General features: G+C 42.6%; 1 protein-coding gene across 5 annotated transcripts in view; it reads right to left on the minus strand.

Annotated features, from left to right (window-relative positions):
* Positions 1 to 3,158: 3,158 nt before the first annotated feature.
* LOC103620948 (cytosolic phospholipase A2 epsilon-like) overlaps positions 3,159 to 10,258 on the minus strand; it is a 17,819-nt gene continuing 10,719 nt past the window's right edge. For 3 of the 5 annotated variants that reach the window (XM_017741961.1, XM_017741960.1, XM_017741962.1), the window contains exons 13-21: positions 9,454 to 9,590; positions 8,813 to 9,035; positions 8,006 to 8,120; positions 7,543 to 7,680; positions 6,215 to 6,322; positions 5,491 to 5,682; positions 4,851 to 5,191; positions 4,281 to 4,467; positions 3,159 to 3,727 (exon numbers count right to left, since the gene is read on the minus strand). In XM_017741961.1, coding sequence (XP_017597450.1) covers positions 3,519 to 3,727; positions 4,281 to 4,467; positions 4,851 to 5,191; positions 5,491 to 5,682; positions 6,215 to 6,322; positions 7,543 to 7,680; positions 8,006 to 8,120; positions 8,813 to 9,035; positions 9,454 to 9,590 — 1,650 coding nt within the window. In that variant the 3' untranslated portion in view covers positions 3,159 to 3,518. The remainder of the gene's footprint in view (positions 3,728 to 4,280; positions 4,468 to 4,850; positions 5,192 to 5,490; positions 5,683 to 6,214; positions 6,323 to 7,542; positions 7,681 to 8,005; positions 8,121 to 8,812; positions 9,036 to 9,453; positions 9,591 to 10,258) is intronic. The other 2 variants (XM_008639693.2, XM_017741963.1) reach the window with 2 other exon arrangements.

Consider the following 10,258-nt stretch of genomic DNA (forward strand, 5'->3'; position numbering starts at 1 on the left):
AAAAATTCTCCCATATTCCCTTAAAATGGGGGCCGCCAGCCACAGAGGCCACCCCAGCAGCAGCCCAACCTGCTACTAACACTGCCAGGTAAATCCAACACAGAGAGACACAAGATACTCCAGAGACAAGTATAAATTGGGAGGGGAGTGGCTGGAGAACAGGGCAGCCCTGCAGAACAGGGACCTGGGGGTGCTGGTCAGCAGCAGACTCAGTATGGGCCAGCAGTGCGCACTGGCATCTTGGGATGCATCCAGCACAGCATTTCATATTCTATTCTATATCCTCTGCATTCCAAAGAATTTTAAATGTTATCACAGGTGATTTTAGTAGGCTACAAATTGTAGCTAGTCTACTGTTATGTACACTGAGAAACCCAACACAACCTAGGTTTAACCATTCAACCTAACCTTCTGAAAGCCCTACAGCAAAAAAACCCCAAACCCCAAAAACCCACAAACCCACAAAAAACCAACCAACCAACAAACCAACCCAAAAGCTGACAAACCAACAAGATTTTTACAAAGAATTAGGGAATTGCTACCATCTGTTAATAACTGAGAAATGAATGGTCTGGGAGAAACATAAAGTAACTGATTCGGTCTGTGTTCATGTGTTTTATGTTTTTGATTCAAAGTAGGCCATGGGTTACCTGCAGTGAACTTCATCAAAATAAGCGTATCCATATGTTTGGAGATAAATGCTCTTGCATACTTGCTGTGTGTGTGATCCAGGTCTACGGGTCTTTTAATCTCATGAGACTGTTTCTCCACTGTTGGTGTTTTTTTTAATGAACAAGTAAAGCATTTCAATCCTAAGGAACAAAGCAGGTAGTGAGAGGCATGCAGAGGATCTTTGTGAGAGGCTGGAGGATCTTTGCTACAGATGCAAATAAACTGTTCTTCTGTGTCCTCCCTCCTGAAAAGAGTGAGGAATCCCAGATTAGACAACCTCTTGTTATGACACATTTGGTCCAAACAGGCAAATTTTGCTACATATGTGCATATCTGTGCTGGGTTTGATGAAGAGACAGTCTGAGAGAAATTACAGCTCAGGAGGCACAGATCATCCTGTAGCAGCTTGTCATCCAGAATGATGTCTTTGGTATAGCAAACCTTTCCAGAACTTCCTGGGATCTTTATAGATCTGCACTGTCCTTGCTGTCTTCTTGGATCAAACGAGGCTAACAGAAACACTACAGTTAAAATAAATTTCTGCTATCTCAAGAGGGAAAAATAACACTTCTGGAGCAGGATATGATATCCTCCAGGAGGAGGATGCCCTACTGCAAAACACAAAATCTTCCTTCTTACACTGACCATGTAAAACCCTTTCTCCCCCATGTGGGTGCTCCTAATTCTGCAGGTGCTGAGTTCATGCAGGACCCATCCAAAAGCAAGGACAGGCAGAGCTGATGAATTCAAGGACCTGCTCTTGTTTTGAGGGAGTTTAAAGCCAACAGAGAGTTGTTCTGTTCAGATTATATTTCCAGTTACTATGCTACTACGACTCACACCAGGAGTGTGAAGAGGGACGAATAGCCAAGAAGTAGTAAGGAAGTGCACAGAGGAACCTGACAGTCAAGAAGGGAAGAACTTCATCAAAACTCTTGCTTTCTTGGTTGATCTGGTACCCATGGCCCATGTCCCCTCTGCCTCTGTTTAAAGACTCCCTTGGAGGTGATCTGCACCCACAGGACGGCACAGAATCATAGAATATCCTGAGTACAAAGGGACCCACAATGATCATCAAAGTCCAACTCCTGGCCCTGCACAGGACAACTCCAAGAATCACACCATGCTCCTGAGAGCATTGTTCAATTGCTTCTTGAACTCTGTCAGGCTTCATGTTGTGACCAGCTCTCTGGGGGCCCTGCTCCAGTGCCCAACCACCCTCTGGGGGAAGAACCTTTTCCTAATATGCAACCTGACACTGCTGGGCTGCACAGTGTCCAGCTGCAGACGTCCTTGGTGTCAGCTGCAGCAGGCAGGGGGCGGCTGCAGCAAGCAGGGAAAGCTGTCAGCTGCAGCTTGCAGGGAAAGCTGGCTCCTTCGCAAGGAGCAAGCCCCAAAGATGATGTAAAAGCATTGGCAGAGGCAGAGGATGAGAGAGGGTCTTTTGTATGGGTTCCAGCTGGTTTATTGCTGCTGGAGGGTCCAGGGACAAAAGACAAGGCAGGGAGAGAGAGCACAGTATTTTATATGGGGGTGGAACAAAAGGAAACAACCACTGGGGATCGACTGAGGAGGAGGAGATAACAGGGGAATAACCAATAGGAATAACCTAAGGGAGGGAATTACATGAGTAGACCAATGGGGCGTCGAAGAAGGGAGAACTTTCCAGAACTAATACATAAGCAACTAGGGGAAATACATAAACATAAACTTGTACATAAAACTGTGTGGTGAACTCCTGAACCAATAAACTTAAAACATGTATACTAAGAACCACTAGGAACATGGGAACTCGCCATAACCATGGTGGTGAGGATTAGACCTTGGTGTTCTGGAGGCCTGTCCACCAGTCCTCCGAATGTTCTGCTGCTGTGGCCACCGCCTCATGCACCGCAACAGCAACCTAAACCTCCCCTGACTCAGCTTCATTCCATTCCCTCGGGTCCTGTCACTGGTCACCACAGAGAAGAGATCAGTGCCTGTCCATCCTCTTTCTCTCAAGAGGAAGTTGCAGAGTGTAATGAGGGCTCCCCTCAGTCTCCTTTTCTCCAGGCTGAACAGACCAAGTGACCTCAGACACTCCTCATATGGCTTCCCCTCAATGCTTTTCATCATCTTCAATGCCCTTCAACTCTCTCATAGCTTAACATTTTTCTTGTCACATTGTAGCATCCAAAACCACACAGAAAATTCCAAGTGAGGTTGCCCCAGTGCAGAGCAGAGCAGGATAATCCCCGCCCTTGCCCGGCTGGCTATGCTGTGCCTGATGCCCCCCAGGACACGCTTGGCCCTCCTGGCTGCCAGGGCACTGCTGGCTCATATCCCACTTGCCATCAACCAGGACCCGCAGGTCCCTTTCCACAGTGCTATTCTCCATACAGCATGTGCTTTTCTCTAAGAATGCAGAGTGCCATGATCCCAGTCACAAACCCATCCCAAAGGTTGCTGCTTGTCTCACCGCCACCTTGCAAATACAAAACACAAGCTGAGTTAATAAAATATGTTTTTAATGTGGTCTGCCCTGAAGATGTCAAGCTTAAACACTTAAAACTCTTTCTCAGGGCAACGAGCACCATATTTATTATCATTTTAGCACCTTCTTCTTTGTGGCTGCCTGTCCTCTGTACCATACGACGATTCGTACTTCATTGTTGTAACTGAATTGCAATGATTTGCTGCAGTGAAATTCTGTGGAGAAAAAGGTTTTCTTCAGTCTTTTTTGTTCACCTGAGATTACCATTTAGTGGGATTGAGCAGGAGTGCTTTGAAGCCCGCTGGCTAATAGAAAGAGACCTTCAGTCTCTTGGCAGGTTAAGGAACATAAAAGCACCCTCTCTTGTCTGACATTATTTCTTTATCTGCCTTTTCCGTGCCACTGCTGTGTGCAAGGCCTGTATAATGAGATCTTCATTATTGAGGATGTTGTATTCAGCCAGCTGAACCAGGCGGTCATACGCCTTCTCAGTGTATTGAAGGGAATATGTTGAATATGGGGAACAGCAGCCATAGAGATCAACTTTGCCATCCTCCATCTCTGACTCTGAGCGCTTCTGACCTAGGAGGAAAGGGTGAGAAATCACTGCTGAGAGAAATCACTCTGGTCATAAACAAGCAAACTCTTAACAGAGGAAGGAAAGGAGGTATCTCTCCGCAGAGAGAGTTCACAATTACTCGTTTGGGTTTATTTTTTGTAAAAAACCTAACAGTTCCTATTCAAATTGACAGCTCAGTCCCTGGCTCAAGTGGATACCAGTGGCTTCACAGGATGAGGGGAGAAAAAAAGGTGATTATTCTTACATGGGTCTGCAGTGTAGTTCTTAGCTGTACCTGCAGGTACCTACAGTATGTATCTATGGATGTACATATTAGTAGATACATCAAAGTTACCTGCAAACTAATTACCTGCAAGATAACTAGCTTAGGGATTGAAACATCACAGCCCTGGCATCAAATCTGACATGGTTAAAAAAAATTAACGTTGAGCAACAGAAAGGTTTGATGTACTGAAAAGAGTCAACAGTGAAATTTAAGAGCTGGAGTATTAAATATATTCCTTTTAATAGGCTGTCCATGATGTAAACCTTCTTTTTAACATGTTTAATACTTGCCTGGTGCTTTGTATTTTTGGAAGGTATCATTAACTAGTGGGAAAAATAGCAGTACTGGTGCTCCTGGAGTCTCAGCACCATCAAAGAAGTAACACTCCTTCAGCTTTTTCCTGTCTTCTTCACTCAAGTCCACCCTAGGAAAAAGGATTCCCTGCTCAGAGCAGTACTTGCAGGTCTGGTCCAAAGCCTGGATCAGGGAACAGAGCAGTAGTAAGACTTAAAATAGGATTGAAATAAGGCTCAGGATTTCTTGGAGTCCAGTAACAAAGTGGACATTTTCTAAGCTTGTTGTGCAAAAGCTCTTAAACCCGATGGAAAGCACTGTATCACTGAAGAGAAGTTTCTTTGGGTTTTTTTTTTGCTGAGTCTTAGCACAATACAGTTTATTGTACAAGAAAAACAAACAAGAATACGTGCAGCTTATAAATGATGTATCACACTTCATCATCAAGCTAAAAATGTTAAAGGTTAAGACTTTTAGTAGGACCAATATAAAAAGCACCTAAGTGTTAAAAATTTTAGGTATACACATACTGAAGAAGAAATAAAGACTGTTTCAATTACTGTCACCTGTATCTGGGATCCTGCGCTGTAATTTAAATGCAGGATGACGTCCACCTTTCTTTCTGGTTTTAACAGTGGCATGACGCTTGTATTGATGAAAAATCCAGTATCTACCAGAGACAGGAATTCATCTGATTGTGTCAGCTGGTTGGGAAATGTGTCTAACACAGTATCTGAAAGAAAAATTTTTTTTTGCTCTAAGTGCAATAGTGAAAAACTTGTTAGCTTGTTTTCCACCCTTACACCATGTCCACAGAGCCGTAACTGGTTACAGTCCTTGGGGAAGGGAGATTTGCCATATGCCTTCTCTTCTGCCCTCTCAGCTCCAGTCACATGCAGTTTTGGACCTGCAGGAACAACATTCATGAAGGGTGTTTACTGTGCCTCCCCACTGAGTGTGTCTTTGAAGAGAGGAAGGACCTGCTGGCCCAGCCTCAGGAGGTGTGTGCCACCAGCAAAACCACTGACACATAGCTCAACACCACACCATGCTACATCCTGCAGCATGATCAATCACAGATTGATCTAACAGAGATTCTGCCCAAACCTGGCCTCCAACCTCAGACAACTGGTTTAATATCAAATTTGGGGGGTTGTTTTGTTCAGTTTGTTTATTCCCTCCCCAGGCCCACAGGTCTCCTGTTACCCTTCCATCTGCAGAAGTGCGTGTTCTCCAGGTAGTCGTTGTGCACCTGGAAGCCCCTCAGGAAGTTGTGTTCCTGGGCGATGCAGACGCGGTCGGCGAGGGCGGCGCGCAGGGCGCTGCCCAGGGGCCCGGGGGGCGTGAACAGCCGCGTCCGCAGCTCCTGCGGCTTCACCGGCAGCGGGGGCTCCTCCTCTGCCCGGGGAAAAGCGGGTAAGTTCCACTGCCTAGAGCAGCGTCAGCCCTCAAGAAGTCAAGGTAAGTAATAAACCCTGATGCTTTCTCTTTTTAAAAGGACCAACAAGCACGAGAGACGAAACAAAACAGAAAATAAGAAGCTACTCTTACTAGACAAATACCATTTCCTTACACAGTCTGGGCTTGGATAAAAGCCCCCAAGATACAGTGTCAAACAGCAATGAGAGTCTGTTCCAGACATCATCTGTGGAACAGACTGAATGCAGGCTTTGGAAAAGGACAGCTATTGTGCTCCTTTGTATTACTGTAGCTCCCACTTGAAGCAGTCAAAATCATTTTGCTTTATTAATGATTTACAGATCAATCTTATTCTTTATGAACATTTTAATCATCTACCAACATCAGTGCTGACCCCTGATAGATCACAGGACCAGAGATTTTTAAATTATTGATTTGTACTTTGCAGTATGAGACATCTAACTCCATCTAACAATAAATACACTGTGAGAAAAGAAGTATGGTCATTTACCTATATTGTCAATTTGGTCCCGGGTCCACCTGTGCCAGAAATCTTCTGAGGAATGGGACAAATTCCAGATATATAACACATTGAATGAAAATAAACTACTCCACATGCCTGTAAAAGGAAAGAGCTTTCTAACTCAAACATGCACATATCATGAATCTCAAAACTGTTATCATGAGATGAAACTTTGAAGTTTGTTTTTCGTTATTTTGTTTTAAAAACATGATGTGTCATTTTTATTTGGCTGCTGGTTTTTAAACCTTATTTTTGGTATCCAGTTTTTGTCTTATGGTACTTAGGGATGGAGATCTTTGTGAATTAATATGGAATTTGTATTTTTAGGAAAAAACCCCAAGCATCATGAAGCTTGTATAAAAAGAAAGGATGAAAGCTTGCAATCCAAGAGATTTGATGTGGAATTATATTGACAAGGGCATAACTACAACATAACCTTACAGCCTCTGTTTCTGTAGGATTCCTTTTTTGAGAATAAGCCTGTTAACACACCAAGGGATCAGTTTTGACCATGCATTTTTGAGCTTGAAAAGCAATTTCTTTGGTTATCCATTAGGGCACAAGTTCTCACTGTTTTTTGGTTCAGGGAGTGCAAATGTGTGACAATCCATCACAGACTCAGGCTAAAATAGTACAGTGTCTCCTTCCTGCTCAGTGGAGTGGCCAGTCAAAGAGAAGTGAAATCAGTCATGATTCTGACAGTTTTTCTCTTTTTCAGGAAAACACATATCCAACGCTCAGCTTCAGTCAACAGCAAAAATGTTTCAAGGATGGCTGTGTTGTTTTCCCCCCAGCCTTGCCCGGGCAGTGTGGAAACTGGAGCCAGTGACATGTGGCCTAAAGACTGGAGCAGGGGGCCTGGCATGCCGAAACACACCCTGATGGAGAAGAGAATCAGCATGAAGGCTCATGTAAAATGTTTATTGGGAGCATACAAAATACTGACTACCTGTGACACAGGCAATAGGCTGGAATAGCGTGAGCTGAACCATGGATTCCCAGAGACCTCAATTTTATTGTTGTACTGGAGGCCATACTATATTTTAATTCAAAACTGGGTTTAAAAATGTAAATAACTATTTGACTGTCCCTTTGAATTTTCTTCTTTACTGTAAACTGAATCCATTATAGTAAGTATTAATTCAGCAAAGAGATACTTATCCTCTCTAGTGAAACTGCTCTGTTAGTCCTGCACCATACTTTATTAGTGTTTAGTTTATAAAGCTCATGTTAAAAACCAACCAAACAAAACCCCCAAAACAAAGCCCTCAAAACAGAACAAGCAATAAAATAATTTGCTGTTTTTAATAGCTTACCTTCCAAGAAGCAGATCCTGGATTCAGGGACCTTCTTCATTAATCGTCCCATGAAGAACTCGCTGCCAAAATCCTCAGCGCGAACAAAAACTCCATATTTTTGCAATCCAACCTCATATGGGGTGAACTCCACCCATTCTGTAAAAAACAACATGAAGAAGAGAGCAATGTTTTATTACAGCCTTCGAAATCATTTTTGAGTCTAATATTTTGGACTAATAGCAGTGAGTTATAAGCATGCTACAAATGAAAACTCATGAACATGAAAAGGCTTTGGAATATTTTTGGGTCTTGCATAGACAGTCTAACTTGTACGTGATCACAAGGATATTATATGAATACACATCAGCTGAGGTTATGGTCTTCAAATGAGAGGGGGTTTTTTAGGCTGTCTAAAAAGACTGTTCCACGATTTACCACCATAAATACAAAGACAAACGACTCTCAGAAGTCTCCTAATTACCTTTGAAATCCATAGTGCTATAGTTGTTCTTGACATTAACTGCAGTGTAGATAGGAAGTGGGTTCTGACCGTGATCAATGGCTCGTTGCTGATCAGAGAGTCTGTGGTTGTCTTTCTGTGATTCCAGAAATACGGTTACACTGAGACAAAAATTAGCATGGCAATATTTTCTCTTCATCTAAGCTTGCAGGGCAGAAAAATTCCTGCCTGTAATGTATAATGTGTGCTTGGCTTATCTTCTGAAATATTCCATATTTTTCAAAATTCCCGTGAGTGTTGTTACTGAAATACCTGCAGACGTCCAATCTGATGCCAGATTATTTGATGATGTGTTAAGATGAAAATGGAAAGAAACAATAAGGAACAGAAAGCAATACTTTTGATATAAAAGACGTTATTGCATTATGCTGCAACTTTATGTAAGACCTCATACCTTTCAAAAGTCTGCAGGTCCTTTTGTTAAGATCTCTCATGGGCATGCATAATGTCTGCAATTTTGTTATTTCTAAACAAGTAACTTGCAAAATATGAAAAACAATTCTTAAACTGTAATATTGTTTCAAAATGTTAGTCTCGGAGTTTTCTCAGAAAAACATATTCAAAATTTCACAACCAAGCATGCTGATTTCCACCATGGATGAGTATCTACAAGGCTGGCACCAAATGTTTTGGAAATGGCTGTGCATTTGCATGCACCGTCTCGTAACAAACTGCTTTTCTCAGAGCAAACAGATAAATATCTTCACCAGAAATAAATTTTCAGAAACTGGCATGCCACTGTAAATGCTGCTTTATGACATACTGTACCCCATCATGCAAAAAAGATTCCAGGACAAGCCCCCAGAGATCTATAAAAGACGTTTTGCGGCCCTCTCTTTTCCGTTGACACAGCTGCTTTTTGTAATACTTCAAATATTCCAAGGAAAATGAATTTATTTTGCATTTTGTCATATGTTTTCGAGCCTCACTGATTTGCTTGTCGAGATCCTTTTGTGACCAGTCAGCATCTCTGTACAAGTTTGACATGGTCCTAGGAAGAGGAAATACATATTGAAGAGGCAAAAAAAGCACGCCAAGGTTTGAGGTAGGCAATAGCTACATCTTATGTTTCTATTTTAAGTTCTGGATTTGGAATTAAGGTTTCCTGTCTTCAGTTCCCTGTGAAACTGTCATGTTCCCTTTGAAGTCCCAGTCATTATCCCTGCCAAAACAGCTTGAACAATTTTCCATAAACCATTCTTAGAAAAACATTTGTCTTCATGTAGTTGGCAAATTATGTGACTTTCCCCCCATGGAAAGACTTTATTCTGTCAATTTTGGAAGAAGATCAAAAAGTAGGACTGCTGAGAAGTTATTATAGGTAGACTACTATATGTCAGCCCCAGCCTCCTTCAGCACGTCGGTGTCATCAGGGAGACTCCAGCCAAGGGCTGCCCGCTCCTACTCACCATGTAGTACCAGACAAGCCAGTCAGGTACGTGGCACAGTCCAAGACATTGAGTTTCTTGAGCCCCCTCAGACTGCCATAGAGTGCGGTCAAGGATCTCATCCCTCCTCCCGTGGTCATGATGGCCACCACCGGGGTCTGTGCAACACAGGGACACAAAGGGCAGGCATCACACAGTGGCTGCACCTGACTGTGGCTCTCAGCAGAGACCTCCTGTTACATAAAGCCTGACACCACCATGTGTGCCTAGGCACACGCTTCTTTCTAAATTATTTCTAATGAAATATAAGCTACCATTTATTTTATAAAGGAGAACAGGAATAGAAGCAATGACAATTTTTGCGTAGACATCTTGACACTTGTTTCCGTTGTGTTCAACATAGATGTTTGGTATGAAACAAATAAAAATGCATTAATTCAAACCAAAAGAGACATTAAGAGAGGAAAAAAAAACAGTTGAAAAAGCAGGAATTAAAAAGAAATCTCACAGGTCAAAAAGAGGAGGAACTATCAACAAGGATAACAACAATAGGGTAAAGACTGTGGAAGAATCCATTCCTATATAAGGAATACCTAGTCTGGCTTCCAAGGAAGGTGTAGCAGGAAAAGGGTTAAAATCAGGATAGCAACTGCAAAGGACACAAACAGCAGGGTGAATTTAGAGGGATGGGGCAGTACTGGAGGCGTACAGAAGTTTTAAGCTGAGGAAAGATAAGGAAAAATTTTAACTGTGAAGAAAAAGAGGTCATGTTATGCCATTATGCTCTCACTGCTAAGCACTCGTCAGATGTTTTAAATGTTTTCCC

The sequence above is a fragment of the Corvus brachyrhynchos genome, unplaced genomic scaffold (assembly GCF_000691975.1).
Source record: "Corvus brachyrhynchos isolate BGI_N302 unplaced genomic scaffold, ASM69197v1 scaffold115, whole genome shotgun sequence".
NCBI lineage: Eukaryota > Metazoa > Chordata > Aves > Passeriformes > Corvidae > Corvus > Corvus brachyrhynchos.